Below are 16,807 nucleotides of genomic sequence, written 5' to 3'. Positions count from 1 at the left end.
GACTGCCTCCCCCCTGCATTTGTTTCTTCGTCATTAGACTCGGACTGTGGATCGAAAAGGTAGGATAGACTCTCGTCTCACTTCTACCGTCGAAGGGGAACCTTACCTTTGGAGGAGGAATTCGTAAACTGTTGCGACGGAGTACTCTCTCCAGAACCATCCTCCACAAACATATATCTAGATGAATAATAAAAATTATGAATCTAAATGTACCAAAATGATATATAATATAGGGTAGAGAGAGTAGTACGGATGCAACGCATACTCACTGATTGAGGACACATCGCCTGCTATTAAAATAAGGAAATACCGCATGAATAAGATGCACATGGTATCTGGCATTCCTACTCAATAGATTTTCGGGTGATTTCAATTATTTTACGCAATAACCATCTCAGTTGCAAAGCTCTGTCAAATTTCTTTAGATTTAGGTGCGTGTTGCTTCTTTCTGTACTCTGCTGCAATTCAATTTCACAAGATTTTACTCACACTCGCAACGAGAGCAATCAAGAGCACGCATGGAGTTGGGGAGCATCCCAGAAGCGTGGCTCAACTATCCTACCATAATGGTGCCACTCAAGAATACGCCGGTCACGGTGCCCCGGATCCTTACCAACGTCGGCCCGGCGGAGACCTACACGGCGACGGTGCATGGGCCGTCCTGGATGGACATCAGGGTGTCCCCTGATACTCTGGTGTTCTCTGAGCCCGGGGAGAAGAAGGCAGTAAACGTGACCGTGACGGTGAACGGCGGGGGGCTCAAGGGGACAGCTGATGGCGATTTCGTCGAAGGCAGCCTGATCTGGGTGTCCACCAACCATCTTGTTCGGAGCCCAATTGTCGCCGTTATAGGCCTTCCCGACCATGGTCTCTGAACCATGAGCAAGCTGTGGCGTGTGGAATGATCGATCATCTGTTAGCAGAGAGCTGAGTCATATATCAGCGAGTGACTGGTGTCCGTCCTCTTCTTGATGATGGAAATAAAACAGTATGAAAACCATCTGATCTAGTAGCACAACTTTCAGATCTTGAACATGCATGTCACAATTGAACTAAAAAAAGTGATTTCACTATTTTTAGAGCACTACATGATTTATAAAGCATTTAGTGACCTCTAGACCAATTAAATCACAGCACCAAAAATATAATAGTAACATGCACATACTCAACTCTGAAATAAACTAGAGATCACAAGGAAAACAAAAAAATAAGAATCACATTTTTAGCATTTTTCAAGTTTGCAATATTTTAAAACCACCAAATAAAACAAAATCGAGCCACTTTGCAAGCTACCCCCTCGAAGAGCATTTCCCTTCTCAGATCTACCCTTTCCTTTTCATGCTATCCCCTGCGTTTTACTATCTAGCCCCTGGAAAGCTTCCCACCTCACACATAAAGCCAACCCTTTTATGCCGGACTCCCTAGAGTTCTATTTCCTTCACAACTAGCTCCTATCTTCTTCTACCTCCAGTCAGGTCACGCACGAACAGACACAGGCACGCACGGCGCACTGGGGCCGGCCGGGGACAAGGGGGAAGATGCGTGGCAGGCCAAGGGGAGGGCAGTGGCGCCATGCCCCAAGGTCAGGGTCTCCCTGAGCGGCGCAGAATTGGGGGGGGGGGCGGAGTAGCGGCGCACGGAGCTTCACGGGGCGGCGGCGAACGGCGATGGCATGGCCGGGAAAGAGCGCGAAAACTTAAGGAACAGGGGAAACAAACACGAGCACCACGGCAACATCCACCGCAGCAGCAGGAAGAAGAGGGTGGGGAGGATGGCGGAGTGGGAGAAGGAGGCTTCGTGGTGGGTGGAGATGCACCCGCCGCCATCCTCATCGCGGCTGGACGGGCTTCCGCTGGCGAGCTCCGGCGGCGGCGAGTCGGAGAGGAGGAGGGAGCGGTGCTGGAGGAGAGGGAGGCGGCGGCGAGTCGGAGGGGTTAAGTGGACAGTAAAATGATTTAGGGTCATTCAAACTTTGTTAGTAGTTCGGGCAGTAATTTGAACTTTTTCATATAATCATTGACCTTACCTAAATTATTACTAGTGAAAATGAATGAGTTGTACAAGGAGTTGTTTGGTTCCTTTAGCCCCTTATCCTATCATATGTTCCTTTAGCCCCTTATCATATCGTATATTCGGATGCTAATTAGAAGTACTAAATATGAGCTAAGTGTAAAACTAATTCCATAAGTCGTGACTTTTTCGTGACACGAATCGATTAAGCCTAATTAATCCATTATTAGCATATGTTTACTGTAGTACCACATTGTCAAATCATAGACTAATTAAGCTTAATAGATTCGTCTCACGAAAAAGCCATGGGTTATGCAATTAGTTTTGTAGGTTTACTATTCCTAATTAATAACTAAACATTAATGTGATGGAAATAAATCAGGGACTAAAGTAACCAAACACGCATTAATATCCTTTCATGTTCCCATGTCCGCGGCTCCGCTTCTGCCTCCAGCAATCGCTCTCGTCTAGGTCCAAACCCTTCGCACGCGGCACGAAAAAAATCCCCCACCCGCAACCTAATCCTATCCGCCCGATCCCAATGCGCAGGTGAGCCGCCCGCTTCCAGCGGCGATCCGCCCCTAAATCCTTTCCCATGATTTTTCTTTCTCTAATTTTTATCTACTTTGTGCTGCTGATTCGATTGGATCGGCGGACTTGCGCTCAGGGGCGGACCCACTGTTGTGCCCGAGTACCGACTTTTTTGTTTTTAGCCCTTTTTAAAATATTCTCACAAATAGGTCCCTGGCGGAAACATTTCAGAATATGGACACTTAGCTTGCGGCGCCAGCGCTTCTGACGTCTAGGTCATTGCGCAACTGGTGACGTGGGTGCTGACATGACGCATGGGCTTGGCGCTAGACTGGATGGCGCCAAGCTTCGTATTTTTACCATGCCCCCCTTTCCTGCCCGAGCTTTCCTCCTGTTATTTCTCCTCCCTCTCTGGTTTTTTCTCTCCCCACTTCGCCCAACATCACGAATCGTCATATTGGACCTTGGAAACTTTGATTTGATCCGTGGACCTTCGAGAGCAAGGTATTCTCGCTCCCTCATAGTTTTTTTCACGTTGATTTGGTATATATTAGTCGGGTTTTTGAACTTAGGGTTTCATGCATCCGTAGGATGTCAAGGCGTGGAAAAACTAGGAAACCAAGGTAACCTCAACGTACGTTGTTATGTTATGGGTTCATTGTTGTGGATCGAATGAGAAACTCTAGGTGTATGTTTAATGTTAATTGCTTTCGTTTCTTACAACGAAAATGACTAAATTGTAGTTATGGTCGGATGACTAGAAATGCCTTCGGCCCATTGCCTATGCCTAGTGGTGTTCCAGTACCCATGTGCTTTTGTGGTGATCCTTGCAAGATAGCTTCCGATGCAGAGGACACGTATAGGCAAAGGTATTGGATGTGTTCCAATTTTGCGTTTGAGCCTACACTTTGTCAGCGCCGCATTAACAAGATGGTGAGAAATTGATGTTGTCTAATAATTATTTTGTGTTGTATGACATCTTGCATAATTTTTTTATTTTCTAACAATTGCATTTGTTGCAGACTCCTCCACCGCTCTGTGATTTTGAGCAGTGGATCGACACTGAGATCAAGCCTGAAGACAAGGAGGAGATGCAGGAAATGTTGCGATGGGAGGAAGAGATGAAGGAGACAATGGAGAAGAGACGCGGAGAGAAGGCTGCAGAAAAGGAGCACAAGGAAGAGGAGGAAAGGAGGCATGTTGCTGCGAACGAAGAGGAGAGGGAGAAGAAGCTTGAGCGTGCACGCCAAGCGAAAGTAGCGATTGAGGAGAATCCCGATGCCCTGACGAAGGGAAAGTGACCTCGTTGCACGCAGTAGTCTCCATTACCTGCTAGTTCTATGGTTTATTCATGAACAATGTTACCTATTGTTGGACTTTTCATTATGTTGTTATGTAAAATTCTCCCCTACTTTTCATTTTGAAAACATACAAATGGACTTGCGAAACATGTAGAATTCTCCCATTGCTCTCACCATGGTTACGTACTGCATTTGTCAATGTTGATTTTGAACGTTGAATCATTCATCTACCACAAATATGATGCATAAAATTCGACAATGCTCGATTATAGGCTCCTTGTGCCTAGTGCTTGCAGGCTTTGTCTGATTGCCGTTAACAAAGACTTTAAGATAGCCGTGTCTGATTGCGATATGATTCAAATCTAGGAATATTAACTTTGCATCCATCAATGAATCAAATCTAGGAACTTAGGCCGAAAAATTTATGAGCTAAAAACAATTTAGCGATGACAAAAAGAAGTACCGACGGATGCTCATCACTGAATCAACACGTCACCGTAATTTCGGCAGAATTTCCCCTATTTTTTATGTAATCCATACACAATAGTGAGATGAATATTTAACCTCAATACAACATGTCCAAACATACAAATATATGCCACATTCATAATGAAAGTCCACAAAGTCCATAATGAAAGTTCGCAATAGTACATATACACAATATTTCATAATAAAAGTCCATATACAAATTTGTTCATAATAAAAGTCCACATACACAATAGTTCATAATGAAAGTCCACAAATTCCATGTTATTACAGAATAACATCTACCACAAACCCTCACTGCCTTCTAGTCTTACCTTTACCCTTGTGACCAAGAGCGTCGGTGCCTGGAGTGTAAGGGGAAGGTGGATGGCGTCTCCTAGTGCCTGCAGGCTGTGTAGGCTGAGTTAAGGAGCGTCCTAGAGCTGAGACGGGCCAAGCTCCTCGTGCCTCCCGTTGTCCTCGTCGTCGTCCTGTGTAGCTGCTTGGCTAGACGAACCTATGCCTCCTCTGCCTGGGAAGGAATGTGCACATCTCGCGTCATAGCTGTCCTGCAACCACAACGAGCAGCCGCACGGCGTAACCGACGTGATAGTCTCTGTTGTACAAGAATAGGTTAAGTGAAAGAATCTAACGTATTAATAATATATTTGAAAGAATATTTAGAATCTCATGTCTAGGAAGCTACGCGTCTCGTCATCCCTGACTCTCAGACAAAACCGCTTAATGTCTTCAACTGAGGTTTTGAGGGTATGACCCTGCAACAAAATAAATGTACCATCACTAAATCACTAAGTTACTATCTACCTAAATCACTAAGTCACTATCTACCTAAATCACTAAATCTATCTTAGTCACTAAGTCACTAAATGTAACTAAGTCATTAGATCACTAAGTCAACTAATCACTAAGTCAGTTAACATAGAAACATAAGGCAATTAACTTACCACTCTGTCCAAGATTGGTCCTGCCTCCACTTGCCTTCCTGCACGAGTACTTTGGTCGTATGCCGTGTCTTCATCGTCAGATTCACTGCTTTGATTGCATTGAAAAGTACCGGCAACTGCTCATACCCAGCCTCCCAGTCCCCATGTATCATCTTCCACGCTCGCTGCTTAGCCCTCCAAACTTTACATTAATTTACCACATAACCTCCATACAACTCCTCAACGGTCCTGATAATTGTCCTAACCTTCATGTTGGGTTCTGTTGATGTCAGATTTTGACACGTGTTTGGAAACGGCGTCAAAGAAGAAGAAAGACGGCCAATGCAGCGGCTAGAAGCTACAGTTGGGAATCGGCCGATTAAGCTACAGTGTTTCGGCCGACTGGCAAAGGGAGTTGATAGAGGCCGGCCGATTGGGAGTCGGGATGGTTTGGCCGGTATGGGCTTGAGGTGGGCCAATATGAAGATTAGTTGAAGAAGGAGATTGGCCCGTGGGAAAATAATAACCAACTCGGATACGAGTTGTGTTTGTAAATATTTATTATCGTTTAAAATTAGGGATAGATCCTAGTCGGTTAGAAAATCAGTTGTGGCAGGGTATAAATAGCTACCTCGTGAGGCTTGTAAATAACAACATCAATCAAATACAACAAATCTACTTATTCCTCGTACTTTACTTTCAAGTCGGCGACTTTGCCAAAAATCTTTTCTTTTCACGAGTTCGTACGGGTTGGCAGGGCTGCATCGACACGATCTCCGGCCGATTTGTAAGTTCCGCTTATCGAGTAACATCTAAGCTTTAACTACGGGTGCATCGCTATTGTTTCATTTAGATTTATTCACCAGTTATCGATATTAACTAGAATTATAGGTTTTATCTATTGCTCTAGTTTTATCACAAGTTATCCAGCTTGAGATTCGAACTGTCGGCTTCATTACTGTTATTTTTATTTATTGTCATATTGCCGATTAGATCTGTTTCAAGTGTTGCATCTGTAGCGTTGTTTAAATTGCTCTAGTAGTTTCTTTACAATCGCTACGTGATCATCGGCTATTCTATAGCCGGTCATCTCTACAGTGAATCGGCCGATTCGTTGATACGCTATTCAAGATAGATCGAAACTTTAGCCGATCGAAGCCCCTGGAATTTAATAATTTTCTTTCCTTGTTAATCAACAAGTCAGATTGACTAGCACGCCACGTGAACCGCACCAGGGCAATAACCCGAACAGGAGTTAAGTAGATTCTCCCGGGTCGTGTGTTCGACGCTGAGGGTCGTCGACCGATTTTCAGCGACAAAAGGTTCTAACTGCAATATCCCCATCAACCGCTTGGCAATGAGGGTTGATGTCAATTGCGAATGCTTCAGTCTAAGCTCATGGTCAGCACAATTGTGTGGCTCCACAACTTTTGTGATTTTTTCACTTCCTGGTGACCTTTTGCTTCCTTGCACAAACCGTCCATGGGTAGCTTTCCTTCTCATACATAATTGTGTAACGGCGCTCCGCATATGAATGCAAGACCTTGTAAGGTCTCTTTCGTATCACTGCAAATGCCTACAACCACCTCTTCAATGTAGGGAGGTACTTGAATACCCTACCCTTCTCAATTACCATGCTAGGGCCAGCCTCACGAGCTTCTAGGAGCTCATCATCATATCCTTCTGCACACGCCTGATTGGAATGAGTAAGATCGCTAAACTCGTGAACTCTTGGATCACTGCGGCCGGGAAAGATACGCCTGAACGTCTCAACATCGCTTTCTGTCATCTCTCCAACAGGGTGATCATCATCAGATTCAAGAATCATTCTCATCTCATATACATCCGAATCATTCATAATTTCAACACTATTGGAGCCACGGAATCCATCTCCGCAGTGCACTTGCGCAGCAACTGGGGGCATATCCACATTGTTAGGAATGTCTCCTACAACATAAGTACAAATATGAGGAAAGAAGAAAAAAATGATGTAATGAAGGGGGTCAGCTCCCTACAAGCATGCGGATAAGACACTTACTCGGATGATTCTGTGTCAACGGGATCTCATGAGGAGGATAAGCATCTCCAAATACCTCATTGGGGGCAGATTTAGCATCGGGAACCGTATGTGCAACCTCCACATCCATAACAGGTTCCAGGACGGGAGGGTCGAAGTGTGCCTGCTGACCCATTGGTGGGGAAGACCGACGAGGGATGGGATCAACTGGCACCCGATGCACAACCACGTCCAAACTTTGGAACTGGCACTTCATAACCAATCTCACATACTTTTCTTCCACTGGTCTGCACACCGAATTGGGATCATCTTCCTTAGGAGGTTGGGAGGGGTACCTAGGTGAAGTACACCCTCCACTACGATGCCATCATCTCTGTGGCAATGTAGCTCCTCCCGAGCCCTTGTAACCAACTCACAAAATGAAGACTTCTCATCGAATAACACAGCCACGCTTTGCATCTCAACAAGCTCAACATATCCATAATGATCTCTTTCCACGGTGCCTCCATGATAGATGCTAACTAGGTTGTCCATCTAGTCCATACACATAACGACGCACAATTCCTTTAGTAAAACATAAATGAAGCATACTAAATACAAGATCTCTAGTATAAAATAACTAACTAAATAGATACTGTCAATTCACTACTAACTACTCAGTACTATTAACTAACTATGTAACTAAGTATATAACTATTTAACTAACTACCATATTAGCTATATAACTTTGTAAAGAAATTTACATATGAAGAAAATTCTATCTAACTATTCTATCTAACTATCTATCCAACTATTCTATCAAATTATTCTATCAAACTATTATACCTATCTATCTAAATTCTAACTATTCTATCTAAATTATATCTATCTAAATTGTATCTAACTATCTATTACCTTGTAGGGGACGGTCGGCGCGGGGAGCGGCGGCGGGCGGGCCGACGCGTGGACCCGCGGCAGGCGGGCGGGTGCGGGGAGCGGCGGGAGGGTGGGGAGGAGCGGCGGGCGAGCGGTGGGAGGGCGAGGAGGAGTGGCGGGCCGGCGGGGAAATGTCCAATGCAAAACAGAGAAAGGAAACCTGTCGTGTGTGTAACCTAGCTTGGCGCCAGTCTAGGTTGGCGCATGGCGCCAAGATCTACGGCGCCAAGCTTGGCGCCACCCAGCCTGGCGCCAAGCCCCTGCGCGATGTCAGCAGCCACGTCACCAACTGCGCAACGACTTAGGCACCGGAAGCGCTGGCGTCGAGACATGTAAGCTTGGCGCTATCCTAAAATGTTTCCGCTAGGGACCTATTTGTAAGAATCTTTCCAAAAAAGCTAAAAAATAAAAAAGTTGGTGCCTGAGTATTCCTGGGCATAAAGGAAATTTTTTTAGTAGTTATTAAAGGTATATACATGTATAATATAGTTTAGGTGTTAAAATTGATATTCACAGCTATTTTGGACTCCAATTCGCATCCAAACCAACCTAGCCCGCAGACCACACCCGGCCGGCCAGCCCATCGGCCCATCTAGCCACTGATCCACCCACCACCACACTTAGCCCGTGATTTTTTTTATTTTTATATATATATTTTTTATAAATTTGCACAAATATATAGTCGAATAAAAAATTTACAAAAATGGGTCTATGTCATCGGCTAAAATGGCGGTAGGATCCTTACCGCCGTTTCAAACGGCGATATAGTGTTGGCTGGTATGTACTGCTGTGTATCGCCGGATGAAAACGGCGGCAGGATCTTAAAATGGCGGAAGGGTCCTTACCGCCGTTTGAAACAGCGGTTGGGCTTCACCCAACTCAAGCAGCTCCAAGCGAGGGAAACAATATATTCTGCATTACGCGATTCAAAAAGGAGCCTGCAGCACCACCAGCAACTTGGAAAATGGGTCTCCGCTGCCCTGGTAGTGCCTTTTCATGCATGCATGCTGCACTGTGCTGCTACTTGCACAGAGCTGGACCTATCAATAACTGCTGCAGTAATCAACGGGACCAGCGCCAGGGTAAGGACCACCACCACCGGTGATAGGGAGCACAGGGTCCAAAATGATGGGTGGCAGGAACCACCAACGACTTGCAAATGGGTGGCACGTGGCCTAAAATGGGTGGAAGCGAGGGCGCGGCGCTACCGCCATCTCATCTGGCGGTAAGCGGGCCACCGCCCTCCTCCACCATCGGTTGACGCGGCTGTAGCACATTACCGCCGTTTCAAGCGGCGGTATAGACCCATTTTTGCAATTTTTTTATTCAACAATATATTTGTGCAAATTTGTAATATATATATATATATATAAATAAAAAAAAAATTCTCAGCCCGTCAGCCGGTCAGGTCCTAGTCCGCTACCGCCGCCAGGCGCCAGGCACAGCCGCAAGCACCGCGCCGCCCTCGTCCACCCACGTCGGCCGCGCGGCCGCGCCGCGGCGCCGCCCCGCGCCCCCCGGCCCCCGCGGCGAGATCCCGCCGCCCGCCGCCGCCAGACCCTTTCAGGCCTCCACCGGCAGGTCAACCCGCGGTCCCGCGCGGCGCGGCGGCCTCTCGACTCTCGGCGCTCGCGGCGCGCCGGCGCCGGCGCAGCCCCACCAGGCGACCGCACACCCCCTCGGGCCTGGCCCCGCCCCCCCCCCCCCCCCCCCCCCCCCCCCCCCCCCCCCCCCCCCCCCCCCCCAACCAGGACTGCCTGCTGCCCCCTACCGCGAGGTAATCGAAATCGACTGCTCAATCTCTCAATCTGTTGACATGATGCACACGGTTGCAAAAATAGATGTGCCAATTGCTCAATGTGTCAAAATAGATGTATTGCCAATTGCTATAGATGCACACGGTTGACATGAAGAAGTCAAAAATGACATTTGGTTCCTTGTAGGCAGTCAAAAATGAAGAAGTCAAAAAATATTGATCTGAAATCAATGTGGGAAAGGGCTATGAAGACACGCAGGTAGATTCCCTTGTGAACTTTTTATGTCGTTCGTCTAAATATTTTTTTGCAATGGGCATACTCTACTCTGAAATCCTGGGTCCGCCACTGACTGCGCTCGCAGGGGTCTCGGCAGCGAGACGTCACTACGCCGGCACCGCGGACCGGCTTGGCTGTGGATCGCCGTAGCGGTGCTGGTGACCGGCACCATCTGGCTCTGGTCCTCCTCCTTCGTTGGCCTCCTCGGCACCTACAGGGTCCAGGTGTGCTCGCTCGCCCATGCCTGTTTCTATAGTGATTTCGTTGTGGTGTTTGTTCTGCTTGTGGTTGGAGGAAGGCTGATAGCAATGCCATGAGAGTTAAAGTGCAAGGTGAGAGGCAAGCAAACCTCTAATGGAACATTTAAAACAAATTATTCTGCAAATAATGGCATAATTGGATAGCATATATGCCTAAGCATAAATCATGTGTTCTTTGAAACGGATAGAAACATTGCTATGATAGTTAACAAATACATACTCTTTATTGAAGACATCGTAAGCAAGATAGTAAACTGTATCCAATGCAGAAGCACCTAATCTGGGTAAGTTGTGATAGTTCTTTCCAAAATTCTGTAAGATCCAACTTGTCCATAACTATTAATTTGCTTAATTAGCACCTAAGGATGTAGCTTAATGTTCCTATGAAAAATTGAGAAATGTTAACAATCAGTTTACTGCATTATAGTAGATAGGGCTGTTTATTAATCCTGATGAAAAGAATAGAGTAAGGAATTATCATATAACTATTAAAATCAAGCCAGCACAAAATATTTTCTATCCATCATGCTCTCACACATAATATTTAATGGATAAGGAATAATGTTGAAAAGAAATGGCCCAATTTTCTTAGATAATTTTTTGATGCATCACTTATATTCTCAGCTTCAATTCATTTGACCTATAATTTCAGTTATTTTAATTTCTAAATGCATGGAATTGAATTGTATATATAATGGTTATATGAATTTCTACCAAATTATATCTTATACTGACATCAGTGCTACTACTCAAGGATTATGTTGTAAATGAATTATGGAGAACTGCAGATTCAAATGGTTGGAGAGCATCTTCCGCACCACGCACCTATTGGTCTCGTAAGTTTCTGTATCCTCCAAGAAGTTACTGGTCCACTCTTTATGTCCTTCTGGGTGATGGTAAAATGAAATTCTAAAATGCAATCTCTCTACTCACAGCCCCACCAATTGAGTCTGAGAGCAATGGGTACTTGCGTGTCCGGTGCAATGGCGGTTTGACCCAACAACGTAGTGCGGTATGATTAATATAAGAAAATTTATCTCTAAAGTATTATATTTCATCATGCAAGTTTTATGTCTTCATGGCAACATAGCTGAAGATTACTGCTGACTTGATTTTGTAGATATGTAATGCTGTTGTTGTAGCACGAATCATGAATGCTACACTAGTTCTGCCAGAGTTAGACACAAATTCATTCTGGCATGATAAGAGGTACGTAAGTCTGAAATGTCTATCATGCAGTAAGATCATTGCATGCAAAGTTACTACAAACTTTGTGTTCTGTCTGAGCAGTGTTTTTTTCTTTCTACAAGTAAAAGCAGTTCACTGCATAATTTTTCTTATCAAATATTCTGCAGTTTGCATTAATTGATTTATATAGTTTCATAATGCTTTTTATGCCTAATGTACATGATATTACCATAAGATATTGACATAATCCAAGTGTTCTATGTTGTCATTTGATTAACTTCGTACGAGTATTTGAGTCCTGGTGATAATAGGTAATTAGCACATTGTAACCACTAGTCAGGTTATTGGAATATAACATACTTCTAGAACGCTGAAAAGTTTCTATATAAATTACTTTATTAAAATTTGCAGTGTTAGAATTTGTTTGGAAAGATTAGTTCGTTGTACTAGGACTCTAGGAGGAGTTTTTACAGTTAAGAATCTTAAGATGAGTGCATCGTAATAGGACTCTAAGAGGGACTTTTACAGTTAAATTATAGTCTACGAACCCTTTGCAGGACATTACAGTTTCTCACCCTTTCAGCATCCTGCCTGAAAGTTGTTCAAAGTATACTAGATAATGAATCGTGAGCTAAGTTGTAAAAACTGAAACTTTTCTGTTAAAGATTGTAACAATGGAGATATTATTGACACACTTTGAAATCCTTATTTTCATTTTTTGGGTAATACCATCATGTAGATGTTAGAATCTATGGTGAAAGATTAGTTGGACAAACCCAAAATTGAGAGTTAGAACACCTGATTATGATTTTCAGATAATAAGGTGGCCATTGCATTTAGCATGCTGCACTCCTTGCAATTTATCTGGTAATTATAATGAGGTCCCATTTTCTACATGTACATTGAGTTCACTTCTTATCTGGCTTTGTAATTATCTTCCTGTTCAACTTTGTTTACGTTGAACGATCCACAAGATGTTCTTGGTTGGTGTTTACTTATTTGTTTTTGTGCATTTATGTATTGGACCAGTGGTTTTGTAGATATATATGATGTTCCCCACTTCATCAACTCATTGAAATATGATGTTCGAATTGTTATGAGTGTTCCAAAAATCACTGCACAGGGAAAGACCAAGAAGCTTAGAGCATATAAGGTAAATATATTCAGAGCACAGTAGCAAACTAATTTAGCTATACTAAAGTCACCTTTTCTATCTTTGAAAAGTCATTTTTTTTCTAGATATTCTATACTTTTGATACACCTTTTGTCCTTACAGATTGACCCACCTAGAGATGCACCGGTTACTTGGTACAGGACAACTGCTCTGGAGAAGATAAGGAAGTACGGTGCGATACATTTAACTCCATTTTCACACCGTTTGGCTGAAGAAATCGATGATCCAGAGCTACAGAGATTGAGATGCAGGGTGAATTATCACGCATTACGATTTAAGTCAAATATCATGAAAACAAGCAGTGATATAGTGAATAAGCTCCGTTCAGAAGGTCATTTCATGTCAATCCATCTTCGGTTTGAGCTGGATATGCTTGCTTATGCTGGGTAGGGCTTTGATCAAACCAGTGTGTCATTTCTTAATGCTGAAGTGTATCCATTGATGGAGAAGCCTGCCCTTGGATTTCCTTTTCCTGTAGTAGGCTTAGGAAAGAGCCTACCCAACTCATTTCAGACTAAAAGGCTTTGTTGATGTAATTTTTGTAGGCTTAGGAAAGTCTTGACGAGGGCCAAACATGGCCCTTATGTGGGACTCATAACATTTATTCATTCATAGATATCAAATTATTAAAATGAAGTCAAAATGGCCATTTCAGTCCTTAATAATAGAATTTTAGAAAAATCTTATCTTATTTAATTCATTAATTTTGACTATTGTTGATAACCTATACATGAAAATCTGTTATATGCAGTGGTTATTGCTTGCATGTCTTGCCATGTAATTTCGTTCCTGTGTTGCTAAACATGAACATACCTTCCAAAATGTGCAGGTGTGTTGACATATTCACACCTAAAGAACGGGAAATCCTTTTGAAGTATCGTGCAGATCATTTTCCAGAAAAGTCACTTGTCTCCAAGGAAAGGAGGCTCATTGGAAAGTGCCCTTTAACTCCAGAAGAGGTACTCATTCTTCTTATAGACGCTGTTCCTGATGTTTGTTGAGTGCTAATACATAATCTAATTGTGTGCTGACACTGAAAGTTAATTACTCTGGATGGGGGTACAAATTTAGGCTCAGAACCTAGTCAGGCAAGCGCACGGTAGTGTGTTTTTCTTTTGCAGCTTAGCTCCATGGGTATGTTTTTGTATTTATATTACGTTTTCAAGTTAAGTGATGGACGATGGGTTACTAGATAGGTAATATGAATACTTGTTCTTGCTGTGTACTTGCTACTGTTTGTACCTTCGCTTTACATATTGTGGACAATTTTATCCTTCCACTAAATGCAAAACCCACGCAATCTGTGATCTACATCATATTGTTGTTGCTATTCATGATTTGTATGTCTGCTGTTCTATTTTTCATGATTGCTTGAACATCATATACCATTCCATGCTCTTGGCGTTAAATGAGGGTGCATCTAGGGTGAACACACCCTTAAAGTTGGAAATTCGAATATTCCATGAAAAGCATACCTAGAAGCTTCAAAAAAAGGGTGATTTGCATCCATACCACCAAATTAGGTGCACTTTTCATCTATACCATCAGGCTTGTCAATGAAATGAGGGGTCTGGTCCTATATGTCATTGACATATGTTGATGGTATGAATGGAAGGTGCACTTGAGGTGGTGGTATGGTTGGAATATTTCAAAAAAACTTCAGCACAAGCATACTTGTCATGGATTAATCCAGATCGAGTTTGAACTTGGCATGGATATATATCAGTCTAAGTATGGGTGTGGCAAAGTTCAATTTTTTTAAGCTTCGAAGTATGCTTTTTCTAATGGAGCTTCCAAACTTCCAACTTTTAGGGTGTTTTGGCCTGATGCACCCATTAAATGAACCAACTTGATTGGTGTAAAATGATTACAAAGAGCAAAGCTGAAACTTATATAAAAATATTAAATATGGGAGTCCGCGCATGCATACCTTTTTGGTCCTCAAACCACAAAACCAGAGCACCAGAGAACTTTGGCCCTCAGACTAAGCCCTACATTTTTGGCTCACACATGGCAGTTGTTAGTTTGAGGTCCACAATGGAGCTTGTTCCTTCAAATATTATTTATTTAAAGAACAAAAATATGGGATGCCAGTATATGAGAAATAAATATCATAGCCATCATAACCGATTTTTCTGTTGAATAAAGCTTTCCATAAATAACGGAAAAATGTTATATGGTTTTTCAGGTAGGTCTTATTCTGCGTGCTATGGGATTTGATAACACAACACGGATTTACCTTGCTTCTGGCAAGCTCTTTGGTGGAGAACGCTTCATGAAGATATTCAAAGATATGTTTCCACGTCTAGAAAACCATAGTATGGTCGGAAGTGGAAAGCTGGAAGAAACCCGAGGGCTAGCAGGCTCAGCAGTTGATTACATGGTCTGTCTCCTGTCGGACATTTTTATACCCACATATGATGGCCCGAGCAACTTTGCAAACAATCTCATGGGGCATCGCCTGTACAATGGTTTCCGAACCACAATCACACCAAACAGGAAGGCCATTGCTCCGATATTCATGGACAGGGAGGAAGGGCGTGCATCTGGATTTGAGGAGAGGGTCAGGCAGGTCATGTTCAACACCCATTTTGGCGCCCCCCACAAGCGCAACCATCCAGAGTCTTTCTACACAAACTCATGGCCAGAGTGCTTCTGCCAGACGAAAGCTAGGAATCATGCTGACCAGTGCCCACCCGACAGTTTAAATGATGTCCTTGTAAGCCAGTTCCAGGATAAAGAAGATACAGAAGTGGAAGCTACTAATCAAACTGACTCCACCAGCCAAACCGAAGAGTTGGCTGATGGAACTGGTTTAGCTACGGTTTAGTGACTGAGAACAGATTATTCGTCACAGACTCACAGACCTGGGTATGACATTTTTGGAGGAAGGATTGGTGGCTCCAGATCTCTTAAGGCGATTATGTTCAACTCAAGATTTAGTTGGGAGGGTGAGAACTGGATTTTGGATAGCTTTGGCCCGACCCCAAATCGCCGCCCCTCTCCATTCCTCTTTCTATGCTCCTCTCTTCCCCACCGCCTATTGCTGCGCCGCGCTGTCGTCGCTGACCTCGCCGCCGCCCTTCCTCTTCCATCCTCCCCTCCCACGGATGACTCCCAGCGTCGTTGTTGTCCTCGAGGATCACCCCTGCAGTCGTTCCTGGCCTGCGACTAGGGCTCGACCCTAACCCTAACCGATGCCTTCCATGCTCTCGTACGGCCACCGCATGCTTATTGTTGTCCATGGTCGTGTCGTCGATGGAGGCAGTGGGCACAGGAGCCTCGTCATTGCATCAGCCGTGGAGCTGGAAGAGGCCAGCGGGATGCATCCACCCATCCAACACTCGATTGATTTTCATGTGAGTCTGTGGATTGGTTCCTTCGTCCCGTTTCTAATTTGCTTGTTAGCCACATCTGAGCAGTAGTCGTCCTACTTTTCTTTCTCCAAATTGAAGCGGTGAATCGAATCCTTCCTGTGTCCTCTTTTCTTTTCCCCGGCGTGAATGCGATGGCGACGGCCGGGGGGTGGTCGCCAACGGTACGCTTGCCGGGAGGCCATGTGGTGGCGGTGGCGGTGGGTGGGTGACCCTCGCCCGTCGCTGTCCCGATCGTCTCGGCCGCACGCCATCGCGTAACGGTTTCCTTGGCCACGCGCGCGCGCGCGTTAACTCCAGTCTCCAGCGGAGCGAGACTTGGGTTCCACGTCTCCGGCTTGGGCGCGAGGTCAAACTCGGCACTGCTCCGTCCACACAAACACGTCACGCATGACACATGCCGGCGGCACCGGTACAAGTCAACTCTGTAGAGTTTGCACTCTGCTTGCCACTGTCACTCGCCTCGCTACTGATGGATCCCAATCATTGGGGTGGTTGGTTAGCTCTAGGATACCAGGGTTGTTGCCGCCTCGTAAAGGTAAACGGAGTAGGCCATATCCTCCAAGCCTAAAACTAGCGATAGCCACGTGAGATT

General features: G+C 44.4%; 2 protein-coding genes across 3 annotated transcripts; both read left to right on the top strand.

The window, feature by feature from the left end:
• The first annotated feature begins 518 nt into the window (after positions 1 to 518).
• LOC140221460 (subtilisin-like protease 4) lies at positions 519 to 875 on the top strand. Its single transcript, XM_072291107.1, has one exon. It carries the CDS (start codon positions 519 to 521, stop codon positions 873 to 875), a length of 357 nt encoding a protein of 118 aa, XP_072147208.1.
• Positions 876 to 9,920: 9,045 nt separating this feature from the next.
• On the top strand, positions 9,921 to 15,774 carry LOC117836166 (O-fucosyltransferase 1). 2 transcript variants are annotated; one of them, XM_034715544.2, is made up of 10 exons: positions 9,921 to 9,960; positions 10,127 to 10,198; positions 10,302 to 10,440; positions 11,231 to 11,312; positions 11,412 to 11,488; positions 11,597 to 11,685; positions 12,694 to 12,817; positions 12,941 to 13,224; positions 13,668 to 13,797; positions 15,027 to 15,774. In XM_034715544.2, exons 2-10 carry the CDS (start codon positions 10,137 to 10,139, stop codon positions 15,666 to 15,668), a joined length of 1,629 nt encoding a protein of 542 aa, XP_034571435.1. In that variant the 5' UTR covers positions 9,921 to 9,960; positions 10,127 to 10,136; the 3' UTR covers positions 15,669 to 15,774. The 2 variants fall into 2 exon arrangements, with proteins under 2 accessions (XP_034571435.1, XP_072146871.1); XM_072290770.1 differs by having other exon boundaries at positions 9,931 to 9,960; positions 10,131 to 10,198.
• The last annotated feature ends 1,033 nt before the right edge of the window (positions 15,775 to 16,807 follow it).

This window comes from Setaria viridis, chromosome 9 (assembly GCF_005286985.2).
Source record: "Setaria viridis chromosome 9, Setaria_viridis_v4.0, whole genome shotgun sequence".
In the NCBI taxonomy this organism is placed as follows: Eukaryota; Viridiplantae; Streptophyta; class Magnoliopsida; order Poales; family Poaceae; genus Setaria; species Setaria viridis.
Note: the sequence above shows the minus strand (reverse complement) of the source record. Positions and strands in the feature narration are given on the sequence as shown.

Bases quoted from the DNA above. Each gene is read 5' to 3' on its own strand.
- LOC140221460 (XM_072291107.1), top strand. From the start codon at position 519: ATGGAGTTGGGGAGCATCCCAGAAGCGTGGCTCAACTATCCTACCATA.
- LOC117836166 (XM_034715544.2), top strand. From the start codon at position 10,137: ATGAAGAAGTCAAAAAATATTGATCTGAAATCAATGTGGGAAAGGGCT. The intron at 10,199-10,301 runs GTAGATTCCCTT...CTGCGCTCGCAG, and splicing joins AGGGCTATGAAGACACGCAG to GGGTCTCGGCAGCGAGACGT. The intron at 13,225-13,667 runs GTAGGGCTTTGA...CAAAATGTGCAG, and splicing joins GATATGCTTGCTTATGCTGG to GTGTGTTGACATATTCACAC.